The sequence below is a fragment of the Dama dama genome, chromosome 10 (genome assembly GCF_033118175.1).
Source record: "Dama dama isolate Ldn47 chromosome 10, ASM3311817v1, whole genome shotgun sequence".
In the NCBI taxonomy this organism is placed as follows: Eukaryota; Metazoa; Chordata; class Mammalia; order Artiodactyla; family Cervidae; genus Dama; species Dama dama.
This window is the reverse complement of record NC_083690.1, coordinates 26,443,447-26,457,686: the sequence shown is the minus strand read 5'-3', so window position 1 is coordinate 26,457,686 and position 14,240 is coordinate 26,443,447. Positions and strand designations below refer to the sequence as shown.

Genomic DNA, 14,240 nt, shown 5'->3' with positions numbered 1-14,240 from the left:
TGTTATAAGTATGTATTGTCAATAACATATAATACAATATGAAACATAGATTACAAGAATACAATGCAGTATGCGTCCATACATGTGTGCTCAGTTGCTTCAGTCATGTCCAACTCTTTGCACCTCTGTGGCTGTGGCCCGCCAGGCTGCTCTGTCCCTGGGATTCTCCAGGCAAGGATCCTGGAGTGGGTTGCAGTGCCCTCCTCCAGGGGGTCTTCTCAACCCAGGGATTGAACCCGTGTCTCCTGCATCTCCTACATTGCAGGTAGGTTCTTTGCCACTAGTGCCACCTGGAAAGCCCCGTAATGCAATATGATAATAGTAATGATATATTTTCAGCCCCAAGAGACAGGTCTGATGAGGCAGTTGATGAACGCGGCAGCAGTAGGTGTGCCCAGCAGGTGCTTGTGTGGGCTGTCAGGCTGGAGTCATGTGGGGAGGTGGGGGGGAGGGTTCCATCTGCATGTGTCCCTTCCCATCTGGGCCTTTCTGACCCTCACATCCTCACTAGTCTGTTCCCATCTTAAAGTCTCAAGTCCAAGACCCCAAACCCGAGGACACTTCATCTTCTCTGTGGACATGTTTCACGTGATAAGAGGCAGAATAGAGGCAAAACACTGAACAGGCTGGCTGGCAGGCAATTGGAGTCCTGACAGTAAAAAGGGAACAAAAGAGAAAGAAGATACAGAGAGATCCAGACAGAGATTGAGAACTCAGTCAAGAGAGGCTTCTGTGTGACTGTCCTTCAAAGAAAGACCTTTGCAGATTTCTTCCTCCTCTTGGTGTTCCCTCTTACTCTGCTTTTCTCCTCAGACAAGTCATAACCTGCAGTTCACTCTTGGTTTGCAGCCAAAGTGATCATCCACCAGACACTTAGTGTCTTAGAAGACATCGTGGAGAACATCTCTGGGGAATCCACCAAGTCCCGACAGATCTGCTATCAGTCGCTGCAGGAATCCGTTCAGGTCTCCCTGGCCCTCTTTCCAGCTTTCATCCATCAGTCAGGTAGGAGCTGGCCACGGGCCGCCTGCCGGGTGGTTCTGACAGGGCCCAGAGTCCTGCCTAGCTCTGTAGGGCAGGCCGAGTTGGTCGGCAGCGCAGACTCGAGGGCAGGCTGAGGGCGGTGATGTCGTGAGGTGCTGAGTCACTTGGGAACATGTCAGTGGATGGGGCGTTATTCCAGGGCCGACATAGAGCTTTTTCTGAGGGTTCTACTTATTTATTACATGGCAAAGTGGGTTTCGCTGAGATGCTAACCCTCCCCGCACTCTGTCATCCTCGCTCAGGGAAGCTCTCTCTGGGTCTCTGTGCTGGCCTGGCTCTCCTGAGCAGTGACTGGTCCTGTCAGTCTTGTGAGAGAAATATCAGGGCTTCTCAGTCAGCAGATCCTCACTAATTGCCCCCGAGTGTATGTGGTTGAAGCCAGAACATGCTGTACAGATGATTTTTGAGATCTGAAAGTGCAGCCACACTAAATGTAACCAATATTTTCGGCAGTTAGTCCATTTAATGGCCCAGGGGCATGCAATCAGAAGTACACCGTTATCCACTTTCAGCCACTTGACCCTGGACCCAACTGCAGAGAGAAGTGGCTGAAGCCCTCAGGTGCTGACCCAGTTCAGTAGTCGCATCCGCGAGCACAAGATGACCCAGCCACAGTGAGCGCTCTGCACAGCGCTGGATGCTGGGCATTGAGGGTGGCTTCAAGATGACCTTCATTCCCTACCATGAGCCATTGGGCGGAGTTGTCTGTACCAGGGCTGTTTTCTCAGCATGTCCTTAATCATTTTCTACTTTCTATCATTGGCTCTGATGGTCCTGGCTAAATTTTTTCCTGCAGGAAGCCTTAGAGCGAGAGAAGATAGTGCAGATTGCAGGAGGAAGTGCATCTAGCCAGGGGCTGCTCTTCATGCCTGTGTATGTGCCTCTGATCACTCGCTTTGTCCCTTTATTTAGATGTGACTGATGAAATGCTGAGCTTCTTCCTTACTCTGTTTCGAGGCCTTAGAGTCCAGATGGGCGTGCCTTTCACTGAGCAGATCATACAGACTTTCCTCAATATGTTTACCAGGTAACCGCTGACCCGCTCGCTGTCCATGGTTTTCAGGCTCCACATGAGAAATGGTGGGACCTGGCTGCTAAGCATGGGCCTTTTTGCTCCCTTTCTTCACTTGCCACGTGCTGCTCCTAGAGAGCCATTTCCTTGGCTATGGTATGCTTTCTCTTGTCTTCAGAGAACAGTTGGCTGAGAGCATCCTCCACGAAGGCAGTACTGGCTGCCGGGTGGTCGAGAAGTTCCTGAAGATCCTGCAGGTGGTGGTCCAGGAGCCTGGCCAGGTGTTCAAGCCCTTCCTCCCCAGCATCATTGCCCTGTGCATGGAGCAGGTGTATCCCATCATTGCCGAGGTACGAGGGGCTGGGTGGTCTCCCGTGCTGCCTGTGACTGGGGAGGGAATGAGATACTGAGGAAAAGGTGTTGTGTTTTAAAACAAATTTATTAGTTATTTTATTTTTCTCATAAGATATTATTTCTGAGAATGCTACTAGCTTGGTACACTAGTTGAGTTAATTAGAACTAATCTAGTATAAGCATAGCAGGTTCATTGTCATGAGGTTGCTTGGTTGGGAAGATCAGCCTCCCATGGGAAATAGTTGATAGCTTTAGGTGAATACGTGGTTTTCTCCAGCAGATACAACAAACATTATAATAACAAAATTTTATAATACTTTCCTGTTAAGAACTTTCATAATCTCAAGCGTACAAAACAAGTTCCTAGAATCATTCAAGGTTTTCATCATTAGAAAGCTCCTTGTCCTTCTCAGAAAACAGCCACTCAGCATGACCAAATTCAGAATCAGTATATTTTTAACTAAAGTTTTCTGTGACAGTTTCGTAAACAAGGGCTAACCTTTCTAACTGCCCAAGCTAAGGCATAAGTCAGTCCAGTTGCTTTGTGTCATTAAACACATCCTGGCCCTCTGAAGGTTCCTGTCATGGAAGCTGGTGCCCCCTGGTCTTGATTTCAGTCAAGGCTGGATTAAATAGATCTGGGCCTTATAATGTTGACTTCTGCCAAGACACATGGAATAATGTGACCTGTCATGATCTTCCACGACTTGGAGATTTTTTGATAAATTAGCAAATTATTGCTGAGCCTGCCTCTCTCTTCTCCTCCTGCCAGTGAAAGAGGAGACAGACTCGGAGAGCAGTTAGCACCAGGAGCTGCCTCCCCCGTGAGGTGCCACCTCCACCTGGAGGCCCTCTCATGCTGCTTTTGGTGGTTTCTAAGTGCCCTTTAAACTCCTTTTCTATAGAGGGCAGCCTTCTCATCTGTCTCTATCCTCAGAGGTTGCATGGGACACTTTTTTTTTTTAATTCTGGCAAAGGAAATGATGGATCAGATCAACTGCTTTCTAAACAGGAAATCCATAGTCCTAATTGTTTTTCCACTTAGGAACATTTTTTCTTAGCTTGAAAAGCTGTGAGTGCTTCCATCAGAGAAAGGGACCCTTGGCACTGACCCCAGGCATTGTGTGTCTCAGCTCTGGCCCTGTCTTGGCCTGTGTGATCCTCGTTTGAACTGCAGGCCTGTGGGGTGCTAGATGGGATGAGAGCAAACTCCACATTTGAACTGCTGGCTCACGGGGGGGCTGGACGGGATTAGAGCCACGCGGAAGGGGGCATGCTGCTGACTCTCAACAGGCGTCTCAGACCTCGTCCCTGTGCTGGGACTGGGCCGTGGGTGGCCCCTGAGCCTTGGGAAGGGAAGGTGCGAGGGTCTGTGTGTGTCTCCGCAGCGCCCCTCCCCTGATGTGAAGGCAGAGCTGTTTGAGCTCCTTTTCCGGACGCTCCATCACAACTGGAGGTACTTCTTCAAGTCCACCGTCCTGGCGAGTGTGCAGAGGGGAATGGCTGAGGAGCAGATGGAGAACCAACCGCAGTTCAGTGCCATCATGCAGGTAACCTGGAGAGTTGGTGAGGCTGCGTGGGATCCACAAACAGGCAGGCCCCATTCTGGATGACAGTGCGTCTGTTGGCCGACTGTCCCTTGCTTGGCTTCTCCGGCTCATGGTCCCCCTTCCTCTAATGTGGCCCCTGCAGCGGGTACCACACAGTGGTGCTTTGAAGCCTCGTGGTCTTGGGTCTGAAGCTCAGTTCTTGCTCTAGTACCTGTGATGTTAGTTAACTTCTGGAGCCTCGGTCTCTCCATCTGTGAAGTAGGGGTAACACTGCCTGTCTCATAGCTTTGTTGTAGGTTACATGAGAGCATCCATGGTGTTCCTGGTACCGGGAGTGCTGGGTCCATGTCAGTTCCCTCTGCCTTACGGTGGAGTTAACCCACATGTAAGGCAGCCGCCTGCATCAGGTCCACCTGGGCCTCCTCACCCGCAGCACTGTCGTGATCAATCTGCATTTTTCAAAGATAATTCTGGCTTGTGCCACGTTGGGAGAGGCACTGCCCTGGGAGCCAGTCTCCCTTTTCGATCAGGTGTGATGGCTGTGAGCTCTGGGGGCTGAGCACACAGGGTGGCAGCTGCTCCCTGGCTGCTTTCAGGCACGCTCCTCGTTCTGCTCTCAGCTGTACAACTTTTTTATTCTGAGCCTTGGTCAGAGTACAGGGTTCTTTTTATTTTCTGGTTTTTCAGTGCTAGTTTTTCCTCACAGAGAAGCCAGAGAGGTTCTACTGTTCTTCACTTTTGCTCCCCTCCAGCATACACACACGAGACACACTCCCGGTGTGGAAGAGCAGTTGTTGCACCCCTGGTCTCGGCAGTTATTTTGCCGTTCTTCCATTTCCGACACCCCAAGGCCGGCCTGGGTTTGGAGTATTCAGGTGCCTTCTCCCCTCCCCTCCTACCTCCTCCTTCTACTCTGTCCTTGCTTTCAAAATGCTTTTGGTTGACAGATGGCTGGTCTTCCACTCAGGGCTGGTAAAGCCACTTTGTAAAACAGCTTCACAGTTTGGCAGTTTCTTATAAAGTTAAACATGTAGTTACTCCATAATCTAGCAATCTCACCTCTAAATTTTTTACCTAAGGTAAATGAAGACATGTATTCTCACAGCCTGTACAGAAATGTTATAGCCGCTTTTTTCCCAATTGCCAAAAGCTGGAAATAGTCCAAATATCTATCAGGCGTTGACTAGATAGACTGTTGACACCTGCCCCTCAGCAGTGAAAAGGCACTGTTGACGCAGCAATGCCCCGGCCTCCCAGTGCATTCCACCCAGTGCAAAGAAACCAGCTCCAAAGGGTTGCTTTGGAAACACTGCTGATTCCATCCCATCATATGACATGTGTTTTGGAAAAAGCAAGTCTAGAGGAACAGAGAGTGAGCAGTGGTTGCCTAGGGGTAGGGGGAGAGGAAAGCCATGAAATTAAAAGACACTTGCTCCTTGGAAGGAAAGCTATGACAAACCTAGACAACGTATTAAGAACCAGAGACATCACTCTGCTGACAAAGGTAAAGGTCTGTATAGTCCAAGCTATGGTTTTTCCAGTAGTCATGTATGGATGTGAGAGTTGAACCATAAAGAAGGCTGAGTGCCAAAGAATTCATGCTTTCGAATTGTGGTCATGGAGAAGACTCTTGAGAGTCCCTTGGACTGCAAGGAGATCAAACCAGCCAATCCTAAAGGAAACCAGTCCTGATTATTCATTGGAAGGACTGATGCTGAAGGTGAAGCTCCAGTACTTTGGCCACCTGGTGCAAAGAGCTGACTCAATGGAAAAGACCCTGATGCTGGGAAAGATTGAAGGAGAAAGGGGGCAGCAGAGGAAAAGATGGTTAGTTAGATAGCATCACTGACTCAACAGACATGAATCTGCGCATACTCTGAGAGATTGTGGGGGACAGGGAAGCCTGGTGTGCTGCAGTCCATGGAATCGCAGAGTTGGGCACAACTTAGTGACTGAACAAGAGCAACAGCAAGGGGGCGAGGACTGACCACGGGTCGGGCGTGATGGGACTTTCTGAGGAGAGGAGACTGTTATTGATCGTTGTGGTGGTCAGATGCCTCTGTGTATTGCTTAGAACCACACGCTGGCGAACATCAAAGGGGTAAATTTTACTCTGTTACACTTCAATAAACATGATTAAAAAATAAAACCATTGGACGTCATGAAGATTTCATCACGGCACAAGGATTATAAGACCCTCTTCTCATAGTTTAGGAGCCCACGGACAGAATGATGAAGCTGCCAGCCAGCCTATTGTGGGATGTGTCCTGCCCACTGATAGGTTTGCGTTTCATTGGCCTACCCTACTCCTCCTCAGTCAGACTTTTTTTATAATTTTTATTTATTTACTGTTATTTTTGGCTGTGCTGGGTCTTCATTGCTGCGGGAGGGCTTTTCTCTAGCTTTCTAGTAGCGAGCGGGGGCTGCTCTCTGGTTGTGGGACACAGGCTTCTCATTGCCATGGCTTCTCTTACTGCGGAGTGCAGGCTCTAGGGTGTGCGGGCTTCAGTAGTGGTTCCCAGGCTCTGGAGACAGGCTCAGTAGTTGTGGCCCACAGCCTCAGTTGCTCCGTGGCCTATGATCATGGATGGAACCTATGTCTCCTGCATTGGAAGGTGGATTCGTTACCACTGAAGCCCCAGGAAAGCCCCCTTCTCAGTCACTTCCTGTTGGAGCAGGGCTCTTTGTACTTGGAGTGGGGAGGGTGAACGAGTAACGGAATTCCTCAGCTCAGATCCTGCAAAGCAGTTTAAAGATGAGCTATTGCTTAACCCCAAGGCAGAGGCAGCCGGTTGTGCAGGAGCTCCAAGGATTTGTGGTTTATAAGACCTGGGATGCCAAGGAGAGGGTGGCTTATGGGTGAGTGGTTGGCATGAGCTGGGGGTGGGCAACCTCTGCTGTCTGCTGTGATGGCTGAGGTATTTGCCTAGAGGTGTTAGCTTCTTCCTCCAAAGACAGGCCCTGTGAAGGGTGTTAAAGGTTTATTACAAAAGGGTCAAAATGCAACCAAATTAAGTGAGGCCCAGTGGGGAGTTCTTGGGAGCTCAGACTACACAGATCTGACCAGATGAGCCAGGAAAGCGGGCAGTACGCATCCTCACCCTGTGTTGGCCGGGGAGCTGCCAGCGAGTGTCGGGTCTCTGGGCGTAGGGCGGTGCCCTGGAAGGGCTGGAGCTAATAAAACGGTGGTCTTATTTCCTAGGCTTTTGGACAGTCCTTTCTCCAGCCCGACATCCACCTATTTAAACAAAACCTCTTTTACTTGGAGACCCTCAACACCAAGCAGAAGCTGTACCACAAGGTGAGTGCCCCACCGCCTCTCAGATACAGGTTTCGTCGTCAGGGGTGTCAGGGGCCCAGGCCTGGTCCCTCCTCCTTGGGTCGGTGGCCGCGGAGCCTGCCAGGCTGTCGCTCACCCGCTCTGGTTGTCTGTCTGTCTGTAGAAGATCTTCCGGAGCGCCATGCTCTTCCAGTTTGTGAACGTGCTGCTGCAGGTCCTGGTGCACAGGTCCCACGACCTCCTGCAGGAGGACATCGGCATCGCCGTCTACAACATGGCCTCCGTGGACTTCGACGGCTTCTTCACAGGCTTCCTCCCGGAGTTCCTCTCCAGCTGCGATGGTGTGGATGCCAACCAGAAAAACGTGCTGGGGCGCAACTTCAAGATGGATCGGGTGAGGAGAGGGAGGCCCGGCGGCCATCCGAGAGGCGGGGCAGGCTGCCCCGGGCCTGCTGGGTGCGGACGGTGGCTCCGCTGTAGCTCGCAAGGCTCCTGGGGGAGTCGGTGCTGGGAGTGGACGGAGGGGCACGCGCTGTCCCAGGGTGGCCTGTGTCGAGTATATTCCTTGTGTCCGCTGCCCAGCCCCCAGCCCCTGTTCTGGCCCCAGCTGTCCGCCTGGTTTGTCTCAGCTTCTCTGTGCCCCATTGAGCCCACTTCTGAGCGGGGCCCAGCTCTTGTTTCCTCTGGGCAGTGAGCTGGTACAGCCTGGACTTGTGACAAACCGAGACGACTGGTGCTTGGGAGGGAGCCCAGGGTCAGAAGTGGGGCCTTGGCTCTTCTCAGACGCCAGGCGCAGCGGGGCTGACCTGCTGCCGGGGCCTGGGAGGAGCCTCCTGGCCTTCACGCTCTTCCCCACGCTGTTCCCCCGGAGGCGGTCAGGTGGGCTGGGCAGCCCCTCAGGTGGGAATTGGGGTGGTGAGGTCTCTGGAGTGTGGGAAGCCATCCTTGCTGGTGTGTCTAGGTTGCATGGTGCCAGCCTCTTCTGCGCTGGGGCCTCCATGCTGGGCCCTCACCTGCCCTCCTCCTTCCTGTTTCCCCTGTCAAGTCTTTGCTGCTCACCTGCCAGGAGGCGCTTCCTGGACCTTTATCTGTCCAGTAATTTTTTGTCTTCCACCTCCTCACACTTGATGCAGTGACGCCTGCTCCCTCTCCTGTGTCCTCTCGGTGTTGCTGACCTGACCCGTGTGCACCAGCCTGTCCACCTTCCTCTTCTGGGTCACGTGTTGCTCTTGCTGGAGGAAACTCCCCATCCTCCTCGCTCGTCTCCTCTGATACGCGGCGGGATTCTTCTTTCTGGACTCAGCCCCTGATTTCCCTTGTCTCGGAGTCTTTCTCTCCCTGGATTGATCTTGTTTTCTCCTGAGCTTCTTGAAGTTCACTTCAGCCAGTTGGGTATTTCTGTCATCCTTGTCCTGGAGGCCCTGATGTTCAGTGGTTGGTTTCTAATTGTGTTTTTGTTGGTCAACTTCTGGATTTAAAACAGTGGCTTTCAAATCTCAGTATGCATCAAGCACCTGGGGTGCTTTTGCAGCAGTACTCCTGTGTTTCACTCAAGAAATTTGAACTTGGCATTCAGGAGCCACTGATTTTAAAAACATCCCTGGGTTTGTTTCCATGAGGATGAAGTAAGTAGTCAGTGCCTTCATCCATCCATCCACCGTGTAGTTGAAGCTGGCTGCATCTCAGGCCCTGTGCCGGGGTTCCGGGAGCGCCACTCGCCCTGCCTCCAAGCATCTTGCTGGGAAGATGGGCAGCAGAGCCCTCTGGACCTCGCTGAGTCAGGCACCTTATGTGCTTGACTTAAAAAAATAATAATTTTATTTATTTATTTTTGGGTGGGCTGGGTCTTTGTTGCTGCTTGGGATTTTCTCTAGTTATAGAGAGTGGCGGCTACTCTCTAGTTGTGGTGCACAGGCTTCTCGCCGTGGTGGCTCCTGTTTTAGAGCACCAACTAAGACGCATAGGCTTCAGTAACTGTGGCTCTCGGGTTCGAGAGCACAGGCTCAGTAGTTGCACGGGCCTAGTTGCTCCACTGTGTGTGGGATCTTCACGGATTGGGGATCCTGCATGGACAGGTGGATTCTTTCCCACAGGGAAGCTCCGTTGGCGTCTTTAAGCCTTCCAACAGCTTACTGTGAAGGGTGGGTAGGTCCTGTTGCCAACCCTGCTTCACAGAGGAGCCCAGGCTCAGAAAGGTCAGCAGTACAGAACTTGGGATTGGTACATTCAAAAAGCAGGATCCAGAGCTGGGGGTTCTGGCTCCGGAACCTGTGCTCTATCCACGGGCAGGGAGAGCCACGGGCCTCCGAGAGCTTGGAGCAGAGGCGCTCACCTCCCCCGCTGAGGCCAGGAAATAGGTTGTATCCGAGTAGCCTTTTTGGAAGAGGCAGGCTTTGAGAGGAGGGAGGTTAGCCAGGTGGCCTTACAGGTGTGGACAAGCACTGTAGATGTTCCTATGTGTGTGGACCTGCAATCCGGCATTATTGATCCAATCCCCAAATGAAGAAGACGACCTCTGGTGGTCCCACAGTGGTCCGTGGCTGACTTTGGGCTTCCCGTGAGGGACTTTCTCTGTTTGCACTCTGTGGCCAGCAGGCTAGGTGTTGGGTGGCGTGTAGGCCACTTCCAGTGTGTGACTCTTGGTTGGCAGGGCCTGCCTGGAGCCCTGGCTGGAGAAGGCTCTGCAGAGGGGTCTGGCGGGCCACGGTGAAGGGGAGCCCTGGCAGTGACTGCAGTCTGGACCCCCTCCCTTCATGACTGGGTCCCCCGGGGCAGGTTTCCTAACCTGTCTGTGCTTCACTTTCTTCCTCCTCCCAGTGATGGTGCTGACAATCTGTGTTGCAGGCTGGCTGTGAGGATTAAATGAGTTCGTCTCCGAACTGCTTGGGGACAGGGCCTGGCACGTGGTGGGCACTAGGGCCGTGTCCGCTGTCATTCTTGTTCTCCCGCCGTGCTTTTGCTGACATGTGGGGCAAGAGTGAGGACAGTTTCAAGTCTGGTAGAGTGTTCGCAGAGCTCGGGAACACCCCGAGGGGAAGCGGTGGCTGGGAGGTGTGGGTGGTCTGGGTGTCGGGTGGGGCTGGGCTGCAGCTGTGCCCCTGCCTTCCAGGACCTGCCCTCGTTCACCCAGAGTGTGCACAGGCTGGTCAACGACCTGCGCTACTACAGACTCTGCAACGACAGCCTGCCGCCCGGCACCGTGAAGCTCTAGGTGCGGCCTGCTCGCCACCCGAGGGACCCCGACTCCTGCCGCCGCCCCCGCATCACCTCCGCCTGCGGCCACTGGCGTCTCCTGAGCGGCCTCGGCTGCTCCTCCGACGCTCACAACTCCTCCACGCTCCTCTCTTGCTGCCCGCCCAGCAGAACCAGCTCCGGGGCGTCCCAGCACTGGCTGAAGGGCATGGGGTGTTTGGAGCAGGCGGGGGTCATGCGGCCAGGTACCAGGGCAGCCCCAGGACACCCTATGGGGTGGTCCGTGCAGATCATGCATCAGTCACCAGGCAGAAACGCCAAGGACAGCTGTGACAGTGCCACCTTCTCACCATTCCACCTCCCCCTCCCGGCCCAGACCGCTCTGGAGAGGCATGATGTTGGGACTACGTTGGCACTTCCGTCAAGCCTCTCCTCCCTCCCCCTAAATTCCTAAATTGCCTTGAAGTCTCTGCTTTTTGTCAGAGATTTGCAGACTCATGGGGTTTTTTTTTTTTTTTTTTGGTTGTTCTTGTTTTCTCATCATTCCATTGTGATACTAAGAAACTAAGAAGCTTAATGAAAAAATAAAATGCTTATGTTGTTGTTATATAAACGTTGGTTAGGGAGCTTCTTTTCCACTCAGAACTTTCTCAAGAGGAAAAAACAGGAAAAACACTTCCTTAGGGTCCAGCATCCAGGTGAAGTGTCCGGCCTGGCGGGGAGTGGGGCCATGAGGGGTGGGCCCTGCATCGGTGCCCTGGGAGAGCCCTTCCCAGGATTGGCTTCCATTCCACCCTCTTCTTGACAACGTCTTTAACCCCGAGAAGACTCAGGGCCCCCGTTTCTCACGTTCAGGAAGGGCGGGGGACTTGGTTCCATTGATGGTTTTCCTAGTGGAGTGGGGTCTGGAGTCCGGGTGGTGCCCACCCCCTTGCTCATCGAGTCATGTCCACTCCTCTCCCTCCCAGGAAGTGGGCCCCTCAGGGGCCCAGGGTCTCTCCCGAGAGTGGCAGGGAGGCGGGGGTCTCCTGATGGACCGTCTGAGAGCGGTGGTTGGAGAAGGGAGGGAGGGTGTAGCCATTCATGTGGGGGCGAGGAGTGGGTGGGGCTCAGGGTCGCTGGTGTGTCAGGGAGCTGACACATGGGCAGAGATGGCGCTTGTCCTGGGAGTTTCCTGGGCTAATGGATCAGTGGCAACTCCTGCTTTAGGTGTGATAGGGAGTGGACCGACAGGACAGGGTTGCTTCTCCTGAGGAACACCACGCCTGGCAGGAAGAGGTATGCTCACCCTTTGAAAGTAAGGGTGGGTGAGGGTCAGGGTCTGGGTTGTCGATAGAACTGGAGAGGAAGGCAGCTGGCTGATGGCTTCTACTTCAGGGCCTTTCTTGATAAGAAGCACTTTGGTGGGAGTGGGGCCCTGGGCCGGGTTCGAGCTGTGTGTGTGTGTGTGAATGCACGCACCTGTGCACACAGTCCCCTGTTCCTTGTCAATCACAGCCTCCCAGCTGCAGCTAGCCCCACTTCTGAGTTCATAGAGGAGGGAATTGAACTTCAGTCACTCTCCTACAGAAGGGAATTAGCATCCGATTATTCTCAGGCTATAAATACTACCTCACCTGTCTGCGTGGCAAGGCTGGGAGTGCTGTCTATGCCGGCAATTATGAAGGGGCTTTTTGAACGCCTGGAGATGGAGGGGGTGAGGGGATGGGTTTGGTCCCCTGTGAGCTCCACTCATGGAACACAAGGCAGGACCTGAGATGGTAGAAGAAAGGCCTTGAGGAGTGAGGGGGTTGGAGGATTTTTATTCCAACACTGACGGGCACGGCCCCTGCTGTGTGGATTGTAGTGAGCTCCCGGGCCTTGGAGGTGGACAGGAGGCTGGATGACCTGCAGGAAGGCAACCTCCCCTCAGGGGAGGTCAGACAGAGCTCTGATCTGATGACTTCTGACCGCAGTGTACCGCAAGGAAAGATCCCGAGTGCCACAACAAAGACCTGCTGCCACCAAATAAATATTTAAAAGATTATTTCCGTGAATTTTCTTTCCTATATGTGTGCAGAAATGTACAATTTTCACATTCCTTCCCCCCACCCCTTTTTTTTGAGGTCCCATTGTTTTTGTAGTCTCCCTTTTACTTAACATGACAATTTTCTCATGTTATTAAGTGTTAATCGCTCAGTCGTGTCCAACTCTTTTGCGACCCTAGGTACTGTAGCCCACCAGGCTCCTCTATCCGTGGAATTCTCAAGACAAGAATAGTGCAGTGGGTTGCCATGCCCTCCTCCAGGGGGATCTTCTTGACCCAGGGATTGAACCTGGGTCTCATACATTGCAGGCGGATTCTTTACCGTCTGAGCCAGCAGGGAAGCCCCATTTTTAAGAATTATACTGAGTGTTATTATGTATTGTACTAAATCATGATTTTAAACCTTGGATGCTATTGTAATTGGAAAGAACAAATCTGACTCCATGTTTGAGCTGTTTCTTTTGCTTCAACCTTTGTATCCTGTTCCTTTTGCTTGGAGTTATGAACATTACCTATTGCCTAAAATATACAGGATAGGCCATTCTCAAGGCTCCAACCTTTAAGAGTATAACATTTTTCTATTCATATGGAGATAAAAAGTTGTAGAACAGAGAATGACATTTGTTTTGTTGGAGGTTTACAGGAACATCTTGACCTAACCTACGTGAATGGAAGATTGCTGCACCAAGAAGTTTGTGACAACCAACAGCACTCCTCCCTCACCTGACCTTTAAAAATGCTTTTCTGAAATCCTTCAGGGAGTTCAGGGTTTGGCGGGCATGAGCCTCCTGTCTCCTTGTGTGGCCCTGCAATAAACTTTTCTCTGCTCAAACTCCAACATGTTGGTATTGTTTGGTCTCACTGTGCTTAGGGCACATGAACCTCGGTTCAGTAATTGTATTATTTCATATGGTGATAACCATGATTTGCTTACAGGGTTTTTTTTTTTTTTTTTTTTTAATTACAAATGATGCTGCAGTGAACATCTATGTACATAAATCTTGGTGCACTTGTGTGATTATTTCCATAGGTTCAGTCCTGCATGTGAAATTGCTGCATCAAGTTTTTGAAGCTTATGATAGGTATTAGTGGGGCCTGATTTCTATTTCAGGAGAAGGATGAAAGTTAACAGATTTCAAAGGCTCCAAGTCAGCCCCTGGTTTTGTGGATCTCAGGGCCTCTGAGCCCCCGGGGGTGCCTGGCTGGTTAGTGGCAGCCTAAACAGCCCTCCTGCCCACTTCTGAGCCACACTGTTGTCCCTGACTGACACCTCTGCAAGGCGGCTGGGACCCGGGAGAGAAGAGTTTACAGTTCTAGTCCACTCCTTGGGCCTTGACAGGAACCATAACTGATGGTGGTTCATCAGTTCAACAAACTTATCATCTTAAGCCAGGTGCTAATCTGTAAGGGAAGGGAAGATTCAGAGACAAATGAGATACAGCCTGTGTTTGCAAGGAATTCACAGACCATTGAGAAAGGCAAAGAGTTCATTGCAGAAGGTGTGCTAGACTTCCCTGGTGGTACAGTGGATGAGAATCCGCCTGCCAGTGCAGGGGACACGGGTTCAATCCCTGGTCCAGGAAGATTCCACTTACTGCAGAGCAAGTAAGCCAGTGCAGCACGACTCCTGAGCCCGCAAACCACAGCTACTGAAGCCTGCTCCCCTAGAGCCCATGCTCCGCAACAAGAGAAGCCTCCGTGATGAGAAGCCTGAGCGCCACAACGAAGTGTAGCCCCTGCTCATTGCTACTAGAGAAAGCCCACACAATGAAGACCCAGCAC

The 14,240-nt window shown here is 52.0% G+C and overlaps 1 protein-coding gene across 3 annotated transcripts in view; it reads left to right on the top strand.

Moving 5' to 3' along the window:
• The window catches only part of XPO6 (exportin 6), a 109,203-nt gene extending 98,158 nt beyond the window's left edge, over window positions 1–11,045 (top strand). For all 3 annotated transcript variants that reach the window (XM_061153077.1, XM_061153076.1, XM_061153075.1), the window contains 7 exons: window positions 850–1,005; window positions 1,957–2,071; window positions 2,235–2,406; window positions 3,799–3,960; window positions 7,163–7,261; window positions 7,404–7,634; window positions 10,350–11,045. In XM_061153077.1, the coding sequence (XP_061009060.1) occupies window positions 850–1,005; window positions 1,957–2,071; window positions 2,235–2,406; window positions 3,799–3,960; window positions 7,163–7,261; window positions 7,404–7,634; window positions 10,350–10,451 (1,037 nt within the window). In that variant the 3' untranslated portion in view covers window positions 10,452–11,045. The remainder of the gene's footprint in view (window positions 1–849; window positions 1,006–1,956; window positions 2,072–2,234; window positions 2,407–3,798; window positions 3,961–7,162; window positions 7,262–7,403; window positions 7,635–10,349) is intronic.
• The last annotated feature ends 3,195 nt before the right edge of the window (window positions 11,046–14,240 follow it).